We start from the raw sequence: 15,057 nt of genomic DNA, 5'->3' as shown, positions 1-15,057 counted from the left end.
AAAAAAAAAAAAAAAAAAAAAAAAAAAAAGCAAACCAACACAAACCAAACAACTTCCTCTTTCCTCTGTGTTTCTCCTCTTCCACAGCTTTGGATTCTTCCAGAATACTTGTTACCTCAGATTAGGATGGGATGCCTTTGAGATAGCCCCACACAGGGGAAACTAAGCTTTTGATGGTTTTACATAGCAGGCCCTGTGCTAGCTGTTTGCATCCATGATCTCATGATTGCCATGCAAACATTTATAGGCGGTGAAGTCTCCTTGATTGGAGCCATACTCTTATCTTCTTGTCTATCTCTGCCTAATTATAATTAGTGTCATGGGAATTTTGCAACTGATTTGCAGTTTTTTTCAGAGGGAACCTGGGCTATGCATATACTCTTTGTGGATAAATTCTCCCTGAAATCCCAGAAAGTCCAAAATTGAATTGCCTGGTATATGGTTGCCTTGGCATATGAAGTGTGAACAAACTGGTTTTATCTGGTGTGTTGTTCAGAGTGTCAATGAGGGTGTATAGTAGGTGGCAGATGTAGGAAGAAGGCAATTTGACAAATGACAGCTATAAAATTAAACAAGGAAGGAACATCACTAAATTTGTGTTCAAGTTACTTCTGCCATTTGAGGGGCCCTAGGTTGGAAGTGACAACAAACCAATAGGGTCAAAGAAACTTCTAAGTTTAGAAGTGTTGGCCGGGCGTGGTGACTCATGCCTGTCATCCCAGCACTTTGGGAGGATAAGACAGGCCGATCATGAGGTCAGGAGATCAAGACCATCCTGGCTAAAACAGTGAAACCCCGTCTCTACTAAAAATACAAAGCTATTACCCAGGTGTGGTGGTGGGCGCCTGTAGTCCCAGCTACTCGGGAGTCTGAGGCAGGAGAATGGAGTGATCCCGGGAGGGAGAGTTTGCAGAGAGCCAAGATTGAGCCACTGCATTCCAGTCTGGGTGACAGAGCGAGACTCGGTCTCAAAAAAAAAATGTGTCAAGGTTGCCTAGAGTTCTTTCTGAGTAAAAAAAGCTTTACCACACCATCAACATTGACTGAAAGTGGAAAAGAGACAGAATTGGACAAGTGCCCAGAGAAAAATGGATTTTGTACATACTTTACAAGCTAAATACACCATTCTTTGCAAAACCCCTCCTTTGAGAAAAATCACACATGCTCCTCCATCTCCCTGATTTGATTTATTTGTATTGTCTAACCATTTCTTTCTTTCTTTGCTTTCTTTCTTTCTTTTTCTTTCTTTATTTCTTTTTCTTTTCTTTCCTTCCTTCCTTCGTTCCTTCCGTCCTTCCCTCCCTCCCTCCCTTGCTTTTCTTTTTCTTTCTTTTTCTTTCTTTCTTTGCTTCTTTCTTTCTCTCTCTCCCTCCCTCCCTTCTCTCTCTCTCTTTCTTTCTTTCTGCTTTCTTTTTCTCTCTTTCCTTCCTTCCTTCCTCCTTCCTTCTTCCTTCCTTCCTTCCTTCCCTCCTTTCTTTCCTTCTTTCCCTTTCTTTCTTTCTTTCTTTCTTTCTTTCTTTCTTTCTTTCTTTCTTTCTTTCTTTCTTTCTCTCCCTCCCTTCTCTCTCTCTCCCTTCCTTCCTTCCTTCCTTCCTTCCTTCCTTCCTTCCTTCCTTCCTTCCTTCCTTCCTTCCTTCTTTCTCTCTCTCTCTCTCTTTCTCTCTCTCTCTCTTTCCTTCTTTCTTTCTTTCTTTCTTTCTTTCTTTCTTTCTTTCTTTCTCTCCCTCCCTTCTCTCTCTCTTCCTTCCTTCCTTCCTTCCTTCCTTCCTTCCTTCCTTCCTTCCTTCCTTCCTTCTTTCTCTCTCTCTCTCTCTCTCTCTCTCTCTCTCTCTCTCTCTCTTTCTTTCTTTCTTTCTTTCTTTCTTTCTTTTTGACTGAGTCTTACTCTGTCACACAGGTTGGCGTGCAGTGGCGTGATCTCGGCTCACTGCAACCTCCACCTTCTGGGTTCAAGCAATTCTCCTGCCTCAGCCTCCAGAGTAGCTGGGACTGCAGGCTAGCACCACCATGCCCGGCTAATTTTTGTATTTTTAGTAGAGATGAGATTTCACCATCTTGACCAGACTGGTCTCAGAACTCCTGACCTCAGGTGATCTGCCCGCCTTGGCCTCCCAAAGTGCTGGGATTACAGGTGTGAACCACCGTGCCTTGCCTTGTCTAACAATTTCATGATGCATGTTGTTTCTTATTACAATGTGTTCCCTGCCCCTTTATTTCTCTTGCAGAGTCCAATATGAAGAATTGAAAAGAAATGTGATATCTCAACTTCTCTTTAAGACTGAACCCTAATGCTGTTTTTTTGTTTGTTTGTTTTTGTTTTATTTTTTTTTAAACCATGAAAACAAAAAGTACCAAAGCTGTGCCAGGTTCTTTTTCATTTGTGTGTGTGTGTGTGTGTGTGTGTGTGTGTGTGTGTGTGAAATAATAATGAGTGACTTCATATGAGCTTCCAGATTCACTGGTTCTGGCAGATATTTGTACAGCTCTTTCACAAGCTCTCTCCTGACTAGCCGAAGTAGGGCATCCAATCTACAGTTGTGGAAAAACAACATTAGCTGAAATAGACATAACACCCACATTTTTTTATTAGCGTTGTTGCTTTCACCAAATGCTTGTTCAGCTCTTAGTTATCTTTCAAAACCTGCTTAGGCATTGCCTTCTCAAGGAGCTTTCTTTAGCCACACTTCTTACTCCCTCTCCTCCCCTAATGCTTCATTTTTCTTGTACTATTTCTAGACTTTGCATATTTCTACATTGAAACCGTTCTCCGCATTCTGTCTATGTGTCTGCCTCTCCTACTAGTATGCGAATATCTAGAGAGAATAGATGTGATTTTGCTGGTAGCCCTCCACCTAACAATGAATGGCAAAGAGTAGGAGCCAAATAAGTGGCCTTTTGCTTGACCTGACTGCAGTCATTTTTATAGAGTGCACCGGCAGCTCCAGAAGCATACTGTCCTCTTGGTGCAGGATATCTGCCATTGATGTTTTATTTATTTTCTGACTCAGAAAGTTTCTTCAAGGCCAGTTCCGATCTATTGTGAAATATCCTTTTTGTGAGCCACTTCCCATTCCATCCCTTAACACAGATATACACATGGCCCAGGCAGAGTGTTTCTTTGTGCGTTCTAGGCAGTGATGGGAAACGAAAATACTACACTGCGTGAATTCTAAAACCAAATTTTTTTTCTACTGCTTCTTGGATTGAAATTAGGGAGTATTTCACAATCAATGACATCTTACAATTATGATTAGCAGTGTTTTTTTTTCGTTTTGAACAGTACCTGAAATAATATGTCTTATAATTGATGGTATCTTAAGTACTTATAAAAGAAGTCTTACTGGTTGCCAGCCCAGTCCTGCCAGGTTATATGAAAATTTGGGATATGTTTCAAGTGCTACATTAAAAATAAACCAAAATAGAAACAGACTTTGTAGAATAGAGTGAAAGGGTGAGCCTTGAAGGATCAGAGGGCAAGGTTCACATGCTATTCATTGTTCTGTCCCTGGCATCTGATCTACTATGCACATGGCACATATTTGTCACTTAAAACACAAAAATAATTGCTAACAGTCTTTGAGTCCTTGCTATGCAGAGGTCATGGTGTTTTAAGTATTTTTCATATGTGAGCTCATTTAATTCTCAGGACAACTCTTTGAGTGAGTTCCATTATGATTCCATTTTTCAGATGCATAAAGTCCAGCTGAGGATAGATAGGTGACTTGCTCTGAGTCCCATAGGTAGTAAGTAAGTGGCAGAGCTGTGTTGGACCCCAGGGCCATTTGACTTTAAAGACAATGTTCCTATGTTCTGTGCAGCGCTTTCTCCCTAATCAATATTTATTTTTAAAAAGTGCTATTTCTACTGATTTTGATGGCTATTTGCTTGGGTCCCCCACCCCCAGTTTCCATTAGTCATTAAATGCTTATCTGAGATTACTATTTAGATAAATATTGCCAATTTCTAATAAATAGTTCATTGGAAAATATTTTCTTTATTTAATGTTCATAGGCAAAATCCTATCAAAATCCTATCATGGTGGCCCATGCCTGTAATCCCAGCACTTTGGGAGGCCAAAACGGGAGGAGTGCTTGACCCCAAGAGTTCAAGACCAGCCTGGGAAACATAGTGAGACTCTGTCTCTACAAAACAAAACAAAACAAAACAAAACAAAACAAAACAAAACAAAACAAAAATAACAATTAGCCAGGTTTGGTTGCACACAACTGTAGTCCCAGCTACTTGGGAGGCTGAGGCAGGAGGAGTTCTTAAGCCTAGGAGGTTGAGGTTGCAATGAGCCCTGACCATACCATTGCACTCCAACTTAGGTGTCAGAGCAAGATCCTGTCTCAAAACAAAACAAAAAAACCAACTCTCAAAAAAGCCATTTGTGATTATGATGGTATTGTATTCCACAGAAGAGATATTGTTGAGATAAAATTTTTTATAAGTATGAAAAAATGCAATCCCTGTTTTGGAGAATTGTCACACTTGAGTTCCCGGTGAGAAAACAAATGAAGTTCAGTGGGCTTTATTAACCTCCTCTGTTGGGGCTGAGATGTGCTTTTCTTCCCAACACTAAGAATCTCAGGCATAATCTTAAGAAGTCACTGATGAAATTGTACTTCAGATATAAAAGATTCTGTTAGACCGCTCACTTTTTTCTCTTTTCATTCATTGCAGGGTCAGAACTAGAGGTGGTGGAGTGAACACCATACCAGGCAATGGAAGCAGCACTGGCCTAGACCAAGCTTGAGCATGCACCACCGTCACCTGGAGGGCTTGTTCCAACGTGGATGGCTGGACCCACCCCCAGAGTTTCGGATTTATTAGGTCTGTGCTGGGCCCTGAGAATGTTTATTTAAAACAAATTTCTGGATGCTACTGGTTCAGTTGCCACACTCAGACCTGCTGGCCTTGAGCTTGGAAGATGTGGGTTTTATTCCTGGATTCCACAGTTTACTATCTATCACTTAGAGAATGTAAATTACTTACCTAAGTCTTGGTTTCTTATTTGCAAACTAGCTGTTCTACCCATTTTATAAGACTTTTGTAAAGATAAAATAAAAGAATACATATGAAAATTATTGAAAAATCTGTCACTGTTATTGCTAGTATTATTGTGAAAGAAGCTGTAGATTTATGTCATCCCCAGACAAGAGTTGACAGAACGTTTGAGTTGCACAAGGCCTGCTGGAGCACTTCAAAGAATTCCAAATGAATCTTGATTGCATCATGGAATGTACAGCACTGGGGCCCTGGGGACCATCATGGAACACGAGTGAAGACAAGATAGGTTCTATTGTCCTCCAAACCTGCAGATGTGTGTTCAAATCCTGACTCCACGGGGCTTGACTCTGTATCCCATCTGGATAAATGGGAATAAAAGTGCCTACCTTACTGGTTTATTGTGAGGACTATTTGAGATAATGTATTTATAGAACTAGCACAGTACATGGCACATAGTGGGCACTCACTAAATATTAGCTCTTAGTATAGTTATGAAAACTAAACCCAATGGGGAACAAATGCAAGACCATCTTGGTAATACAACTGTATGTATTATGAGGTAGCCAGCTCTCTGAGCCCAAAAGACCATATTTCAGGGCCAGGCATGGTTGCTCACGCCTATAATCCCAGCACTTTGGGAGGCTGAGCTGGGTGGATGACTTGCGGCCAGGAGTTCGAGACTAGCCTGGCCAACATGGCAAAACCCCCATCTTTAGTAAAAATGCAAAAACTAGCTGAGTATGGTGGCACACACTTGTGGTTCCAGCTACTCAGGAGGCTGAGGCATGATAATTGCTAGAGGTGGAGGTTGCAGTAAGCTGAGATTGTGCCACTGCACTCCAGCCTGGGTGACAGAGCAAGAAAAAAAAAAAAAAAAAAGACCATATTCCAATGCTGCTGCTCTGAGAGAGCAGGTGGACTCACTGACCTCCCACATTGCTTCCAAATGAGATTCTAATGTCAGCACAAAGCAAATGCATCTAGTCAGTTGCCAGCAACCAGGGCTGTTTTTACCAGTCTTCCCTTATGACTGACAGCTACACCATTCATTTCTTTGTTACGACCCACTTTGTAATTATTAAGCAACACTTTCTGGAATTCCCTAGCAGGCAGAGCACTAACAATAGAAAAATTGAAATTAAATGGAGATCAGTCCACGGAGCTCTTCATTTTCCCTTGGATTATGTGACAGTGGAATCAAGCCTAAACTAGACAATGCATGACAACACAATGAGCTCTGCACTAACAAACTCTGGATAAGCTTCGGCAGTCTACTTTGGGTGGGTGGAAGTTCCAGGCTTGCAAAACCCTGCAGATAATAGAAGCAACAACTGGAGCACAATTGCTGACCCAGTTGCCAAACCTGATGCCATGTCATCGGGCTGGAATGCAGCTCAGTTCCATGCTGGAAAGACTTTTCTCTTACACTTCGTGCTGATCAGAAGTTATTCACCCAGGCTGCATGTCTTCTTCCACATTACATGAACTAACACTTTGCTCATTCAACTTGACAGCACAAGTGATACAGATGGGCAGGGTGTCCTTAAACATGCATGCCTGTTCCTGTGATAGCAAGTGATTGACTCAGCAAAAATGGAAGAGAATTTGCTCAACTTTGATCTTTCTCTTCTTCACTGGGTTTATGCAGGCTAGGTGGGTCACAGGACAGGTAAGGAAATGTGAGAGTGAGGTATTTCAATGTTATCTGATAGAACCAGTTGCCTCGCTTGACATTCCTTGCTAGCAAATATGAAAAATGCAGAATATGCCTAATATGTCATTTTCCCCTAAGAAAGAAGAAGTAAGAGCCCATTATTATTCATTTTTCCAATGGAAATGCTCACTATGATTGCAGGATAATGCATCATCCATTTTGTAGACAACTCATTTTTTCTGATTTGATGTAAACTTTTGACTTTTCTGTCCTTTTCTACCCTGTTACTTCTAATTCTGAGAACTTTTTTCTCACATTCTTTCATGGTTTCAGTCTCTGCAGCACTGACATCCTTTCCATGTAACTCACTGCCAGATTTCCTGGTGACTTCCAGATTCATAATCTTCTGGTGTCTTCCATTTGGATGAGCCCTGTCTCAGCCGCTCCCCAGGAGGCCACACCTTATGCTTGGTCACAACTCAGATCGACTCCACTTTCAGGATGGCACATTCGGAAATCCCTTCCTTTTCTGCCTCCCTCTTTCCCTCTTTCTGTTTTGTCTTTCATCTTAATTGAGACCTCTACTGCATGACCTTTACCTGGTCACCTACTCTGACTCTGCATTTGGTTTCATTCTTCTGCATCAGTCTGAACTCACTGGTCCATCTTCAGTTCAGGATCACCCTACAATCCTCTTCTGTGATGTCTCTCAAATCTGTCTTTCCTTCCATTCCTGCAGGTGCTCTCTAAGATGCTTGCAAGGATCTCTCACCCAGTCTCCTTATCTTCCAGTCTGCTCTACTCTAATCTATATTAGTTATCCCTTCTAGGAGGATTATCCTGCTTTTAAAACGCCAAGAAAGCTTTTCCAACTCTTATCCTCCAAACCTCTTCTACTTCTCCCTCCAAGTCTCGCTCCAGCTCTTTCCTCTCCTTTGAAATGCTCTTTCTCATCTCTGTCTGAAAAATACCATCTGTTCTTTCTAAAGACCATCTCCAATAACATTTCCAGATTCCTCAAACTTTACTTGACCCCTTCTTGGTGTTATATGTCCATGCTAGCTATAGTGGTTTTTATATATTTTTTTCTTCTCTGCAGTGTGATCAGTGGAAGGTTCATGAGCTCTGGATTTAGAGAGAGATCTGGTTTAAGTTATCAGTATTTACCAGTTGTGTGATCTCGGGCAAGTCACTCCATTTCGCAAAGACGAAATTTCCCCCTCTGTGTAAAGGGATGATGCTATCTATCTCATGGGATTGTTAGGATTAAATGAGGTAAAATGACTGCCATAGTAAAGCCACTCAATTAATATCACTTGTCTTTTTCCCCATTCTGTGCATCCTTGAGATATGAGATTATTTCTACTCATTTTATTTCCTTGGAAGGCCAACATTGTTTGGTGCCTAGTAGGCTATTAATAAATAATTACTGTATTCATATCATGTGTCTTTGCTTTCCTGTTAAAAGTTAGCGCTCCAGAGACAATGTATTTTTCATTTGCGGTTTATTTCCTACTTAATTTTGGCAAGTTTAAAGCAGAATATTCTTTATATACTGAGCAAATAGTTAACAGATATATCTAGTGCCAACAATTCTGTCTTGTCTATTGGGAAAGACTAGCGGCTATGTGATCTGTGTCTGGCTTGGAGTTAATTTGGAGTTAAATTGGAGACAATTTTTTTAGTGTGTGTGACAAAAACTCAGTCATAATGGTGATATTTGGGAAGCTTCCTTTTCAGCTTATTGATTCAACATGACCCAATAAGATTGTGGCCAGTCATGGTCCTCTCCCAGCTTCAGAGCCAATAGGAAGTGAGCTGGGAGCACTGATTCACATCCTTGTGTGTACATGTGTGGTGGGGCTTGGTGGGTGGGCAGGGGGGAAATGATTCCTGTTACAAAATCTAGTGATACTACAGTATTCCTGGCTGAAGAAGTGCTTCTTTTAGGAACAGCTAAGCTTCAAGCTAGATATGTTTGTTTAAAGTATCATGATGTAGATCAACGATTATTGAACTTGGAGTAGTGCAGAGGCTTGGACTCAAATCTCAGTTCCACTACACATCAGTGGTGGAACCTCATGCATGTTACTTGGATCTCTTTCACTTTTAAAAGGTGAGAAGAATACCCACATCACAGATTGCTGAAGGATCAAAGCCATGCTTATGAATGCACCGTGTAGAGTGCATGGCATATACAGAGAAAGCAATTCACAAACGTTAGCTTTGGAATGCCAAAGTGTATAGAGAACTTCTCATAAAAGAAAGACCTAGTTTACTTTGCAGAAATGCAACAGTATGTATTGTGTTATCATCATCTGCCTATGTGCCTGTGTGATAGTTTTTACGTGTCAACTTGCCTAGGCTATGGTGCTCAGATGTTAGGCCAACATCAGTCTAGAAATGTCTGTGAAGGTATTTTTTAGATATAACTAATAGTTCAATCAGCACACTAAGCAAAGCAGATTACTCTCCATAATGATGGTGAGCTTCATCTAATCAGTTGAAGGCCTTGAAAAGAAAAAAGAAAAAATCTGAGGTCCCCTAAGGAAGGGGGAACTCTGCCTCCAGTCTGTCTTCAGACTAGAACTGCAACATCAGTTCTTCTCTGAGTCTCTAGCCTGATGATCTCTGCAAATTTGACTTGCCTGCCCCCAAAATTGCATGAGACAATTCCTTAAAATAAATCCCTATCTACCTATCAATCTATCTATCCTGTTGCCTCTGTTTCTCTAGAGAACCCTAACTAATACAGCCCACCTTGCTCACTGGGTGGTAATTGAATGTCAGAAACTATATCTAACTCATCTTCACATGTCCAGTACCTAGCACGGTGCCAAATGTATAATAAATGTTTATGCTTATTGAACTGCAGAGAATAGCAGCTCACATTCAGACACTATCTTATAAAAATGGTACTTGCACAGAAGGTTTAATTAATTCATTCCTCTACCTAGTTATTCATCCATCAAACATTTTGAGGGGAGCTTATTCCATATGACTGTGCTTGACACTGGTGATGCAGAGAGAAAAGACAGAATGCATTCTCACTATTTCATGGTGGAGTGAGGAGATGGTATGAGGAGGGTGAAGTGAGACACTGGGAATCTGTTTATCCAGGTGAGACAACAAGACAGCCTGACATAAGGGCGGACACTTGGGAAGGAGAGGAAGGGATGGGTTTAGGAGGTAGAAACAACAGCAGGTGAGAAACAAGGAGTGAGGCATCTCCCATGACTCCCTGGTGTCTGGTTAAGGTGTCTGTGAACACAGAAGAGGAACAGAGTTTCTCATCACCTTATCTGATCCTAACTTTCCTCAGCATCATACAACACAACCCCCTCATTTTAGGGATATGGATACAGAGGCTGAGAGAGAGCAGGTCTTTTGCCACCACCTTCATAAATCAGGAGCTGGCAGAGTGAGTCTTAGAAGCCAAGTGCATGCTGTTTTGCTGAGTGTCCACTGTGGCCCACATGACGGTGCCTGCCAAGCTCCCTGCACAATGGAAGCAAGGGGAACGAGCTCAAAGAGTCCCTGTTACTTCTGTGTGGTGCGGTTTCACTCTCACGAGCTGTCGCATGGCTGACCAGCCTGCCATGCTCTTTGATGGTCAATCAGGACCTGACCCACCACCAGACTCATTCCACCTGGAGAATGGGTGTAATACCAGGCCTCAGTCCCCCACCCCTAATCCAGCCATGTTCAGCTGTGAGTTCACCATCATAACTTCCTGAATCTCAAGGGACAGCAATCAGATAATTGCCAGACGGCTAGGCAGTGGGTTGCCATTTTTATATGAAATCACTGCAGACCCTATGACCAAGGGAACTACCATTTTCATGGAGTCCAGCTGAACCCTGCTAACTGCAAATTCAGAGCATCTCCAACCATTGTATCCAGTTGATGAAGTTGATGCTCTCCAACCATACCACATTGGTTTGAATCCAAATTCATAGTTTACTTTCCAGGGTCATCCTGAGGATTGGAGGAAGGCACAGGAAATATCAGCCATTATCTTCCATTGTCAGATTATTATATCTTTTGTGTTAACATTTATAGCTGTAAAATAGCTTGGAGAGGTTTAAACCATCTCTTAACCCACATTCTTTTGTAATTCTTTTTCAATTTAAAATCAGTAATATCAATGGATTTCAATATTCTACTATTTAATCCCCTGTGTAGATCTGCAAGCTTTCAGTTATTTATTTCACCCTGAGTTTCCAGTTTGGGCAACTAAGAGTTGCCACAATGCACAGGGGACTCACCATGCACATGGGACTTCTACTACGGTAGAAGGTCCTGGTGTGCCTGACTGCCTAGGCAAAGCTCCCCTATGTTTACTTCCAGGGCAAGTGCTTGACATCCGCTGGGCAAGTGCTTGACATCTGCTGGGTGGTGTGTTCCATGAGGTCAGAGGCTATGGCTGCCATGTCCATCACTCTGTTGCTAGCACTGAATCAGGGCCTGGCACCCAGAAAGTGCAGAATAAATATTTATTGAGTGAATGCCTAGAGACTAATCATCAGCGACGTGATCATGTTATTTGTCATTTTCTACAACAAATGATTCTCAAAGGTCAGAAATGAGAAGATGAAAACAGGACCAACGCAGATTAAACAGACGTATAACATCATTTCCTATTGTCTCTGTCCATCTGAAGTCAAGGTTGTACTCACATCTCGGATCTTCATCAGAGTGGTTTTCTCTCTTCTCTTAAAAGAAAGCAGAAGAGTTCTGTGCAGTTAAGAGGTTGAATGAAGAAAGGGAGGGAGGGTTCAGAAGGAAAAGTCCAAATATCCTTTTCCCCATGGAAATAATGATAATGGGAATAACGAGAAGGCTAAAGTATTTACTTTCCATGTGGCACTGCACTTTATTATTTAATTAATCCTCACAGCAAGCCTATGAGGTAGATAGTATCATGCCCAGTTGTGGGGGAAAAAAGCGGAGGGGGGGGGGGAATTTAGAAGAATGTAAATAACTTGCCCAAGCTGGTAGGTAGAGAAGCCGGAATTCCACTCCACGTCTATCTGAGTCCAGAGTTTAACCACCAACCTTGGCTGGTTTGAACATTCAAGGGCAGGGTCCAAGTCTCATTCATCTTTGTTTAACTCACAGCACCTGGCCTAAGGTCACATCTGCCACACAGAAACAGCAAATATTAGTTGATTCAAAAGTAGAGCTAGTCAAAGGCCCCAGGATAAGGGTTACTTTACTGGAAAACAGTGCATGCATGAAAGAAAATATAAAAGCCAACCAAGAGAAAGCACAGTGGAACAAGTGGTCTTATATCCCACCAAAGACAGAAGTTACCCTTAAATGTTTTTGAAATTCATAGCATGAAGTTAAAAAAGTATTTTGAAGTGTCTATACTGTAAAAATGATAAATCACAGGAAACAGCTGGAAGGATCCTGAAGGTCTTTTTACTGACTTGTTCTTTTTACAAGACTGTAGATTCTTAGCTTAGGCCAGCTGGGGTGAGTTCTTGTTGGTATGTGAGTATATGGTTTTCACAAGCAAAGCAAATTTAAGACTCGGTTGTGACAAATTTGTGCTGTGTTTGCGCCCCAATCTTCAGGCCACATCTCTTGTGCTGTCTTAGCCAACTTCTCGTGGGCAGGGCTGTCAAGTCAACTCCCAAACTTGGTGGGTTGTCCCCTCTATCAGCCTCCTTCAGAATGTTCGTGGTGGCACCTCTAGATCCTTCTCAGAATGCTGTCTCATTTCTTTCCTGATAGTTAAAGAAAACTTAAGAAAGTGAAAGCTTACATGAGAAAATGAGTAAGCACTTTTAAAACAGAACTATTAAGCTCACTTTCAAAGTTGCTAAAGTTAGCCCTTTTTAGACACCTTTAAATCCCTAGTGCCCAGACAAATCGAATACCTAACAGGGTTTGCTTCCAGTGCGGTCTACAAGGATACTTTAAAAAAGACTGTCCGAATAGAAATAAGCTGCCCCTCCTCCATGCCCCTTATGTCAAGGCAATCACTGTAAGGCCCACTGCCCCAGGGGACAAAGGTCCTCTGAGTCAGAAGCCACCTAACCAGATGATCCAGCAACAGGACTGAGGGTGCCCGAGGCAAATGCCAGCACATCACCCTCATAGAGCCCTGGGTATCCTTGACCATTGAGGACCAGGAGGTTAACTTTCTCCTGGACACTGGCGTGGCCTTCTCAGTCTTACTCTCCTGTCCCGGACAACTGTCCATCAGATCTGTCTCTATCCGAGGGGTCCTAGGACAGCCAGTCAGTAGATACTTCTCCCATCCACTAAGTTGTGACTGGGGAACTTTACTCTTTTCACATGCTTTTCTAATTATGCCTGAAAGCCCCACTCCCTTGTTAGGGAGAGACATTCTAGCAAATCAAGGGGCCATTATACACCTGAACATAGGAGAAGGAACACCTGTTGTCCCCTGCTTGAGGAAGGAATTAATCCTGAAGTCTGGGCAACAGAAGGACAATATGAATGAGCAAAGAATGCCCATCCTGTTCAAGTTAAACTGAAGGATTCCACCTCCTTTCCCTACCAAAGCAGTACCCCCTTAGACCCGAGGCCCAACAATGACTCCAAAAGATTGTTAAGGACCTAAAAGCCCAAGGCCTAGTAAAACCATGCAATAGCCCCTGCAATATTCCAATTTTAGGAATACAGAAACCCAACAGACAGTGAAGGTTAGTGCAAGATCTCAGGATTATCAGTGAGGTCATTGTCCCTCTATACCCAGCTGTACTTAACCCTTATACTCTGCTTTCCCAAATACCAGAGGAAGCAGAGTGGTTTACAGTCCTGGACCTTAAGGATGCCTTTATCTGCATCCCTGTACATCCTGACTCTTAATTCTTGTTTGCTTTTGAAGATCCTTCGAACTCAACATCCCAACTCACCTGGACTATTTTACCCCAAGCTTTCAGGACCCCTGTCCTAGGACCCCTGTCCTAGGACCCCTCGGATAGAGACAGATCTGATGGACAGTTGTCTGGGACAGGAGAGTAAGACTGAGAAGGCCACGCCAGTGTCCAGGAGAAAGTTAACCTCCTGGTCCTCAATGGTCAAGGATACCCAGGGCTCTATGAGGGTGATGTGCTGGCATTTGCCTCGGGCACCCGCAGTCCTGTTGCTGGATCATCTGGTTAGGTGGCTAATATATATTATGGATATATATATGGATATATATATGGATATATATATGGGATAGCTCCCATATATTTGGCCAGGCATTAGCCCAAGACTTGAGCCAGTTCTCATACTGGACAGTCTTGTCCTTCAGTACATGGATAATTTACTTCTAGCCACCCATTCAGAAACCTTGTGCCATCAAGCCACCCAAGCGCTTTTAAACTTCCTCGCCACTTGTGGCTACAAGGTTTCCAAACCAAAGGCTCAGCTCTGCTTACAGCAGGTTGAATACTTAGGGCTAAAATTATCCAAAGTCACCAGGGCCCTCAGTGAGGAACGTATCCAGCCTATACTGGCTTATCCTTATCCCAAAACTGTAAAGCAACTAAGAGGGTTCCTTGGCATAACAGGTCTCTGCCCAATATGGATTCCCAGGCATGGCAAAATAGCCAGACCATTATACACACTAATTAAGGAAACTCAGAAAGCCAATACCCATTTAGTAAGATGGACACCTGAAATGAAAGTGGCTTTCCAGGCCCTAAAGAAGACCCTAACCCAAGCCCCAGGGTTAAGCTTGCCAACGGGGCAAGACTTTTCTTTATATGTCACAGAGAAAACAGAAATAGCTCTAGGAGTCCTTACACAGGTCCAAGGGACCAGCTTGCAACCCATGGCATACCTGAGTAAGGAAACTGATGTAGTGGCAAAGGGTTGGCCTCATTGTTTATGGGTAGTGGTGGCAGTAGCAGTCTTAGTATCTGATCAGTTAAAATGATACAAGGAAGAGATCTTACTGTGTGGACATCTCATGATGTAAACGGCATACTCACTGTTAAAGGAGACTTGTGGCTGTCAGACAACTGTTTTACTTAAATATCAGGCTCTATTAATTGAAGGGCCAGTGCTGCGACTGCGTACTTATGCAGTACTTATGCAACTCTTAACCCAGCATGTTTCTTCCAGACAATGAAGAAAAGATAGAACATAACTGTCAATAGGTGATTGCTCAAATCTATGCCACTCAAAGGGACCTTCTAGAGGTTCCCTTGACTGATCCCAGTCTCAACTTGTATACTGATGGAAGTTCCTTTGTAGAAAAGGGACTTCAAAAAGCGGGGTATGCAGTGGTCAGTGATAACTTGAAAGTAATCCCCTAGCTCCAGGAACTAGCCGTCAGCTGGCAGAACTAATAACACTCACTCGGGCACTAGAATTAGGAGAAGGAAAAATGGTGTATATATATATATATAATAAATAAATAAATA

At 42.3% G+C, this 15,057-nt stretch overlaps 1 protein-coding gene across 1 annotated transcript in view; it reads left to right on the top strand.

Annotated features, from left to right (window-relative positions):
- LOC108518251 (uncharacterized) overlaps window positions 1–5,095 on the top strand; it is a 50,697-nt gene extending 45,602 nt beyond the window's left edge. Inside the window, exon 3 of the mRNA XM_017856517.1 lies at window positions 4,684–5,095. Coding sequence (XP_017712006.1) covers window positions 4,684–4,695 — 12 coding nt within the window. The 3' untranslated portion in view covers window positions 4,696–5,095. The remainder of the gene's footprint in view (window positions 1–4,683) is intronic.
- The last annotated feature ends 9,962 nt before the right edge of the window (window positions 5,096–15,057 follow it).

This window comes from Rhinopithecus bieti, unplaced genomic scaffold (genome assembly GCF_001698545.2).
Source record: "Rhinopithecus bieti isolate Rb0 unplaced genomic scaffold, ASM169854v2 scaffold_44723, whole genome shotgun sequence".
Lineage (NCBI taxonomy): Eukaryota > Metazoa > Chordata > Mammalia > Primates > Cercopithecidae > Rhinopithecus > Rhinopithecus bieti.
Note: the sequence above shows the minus strand (reverse complement) of the source record. Positions and strands in the feature narration are given on the sequence as shown.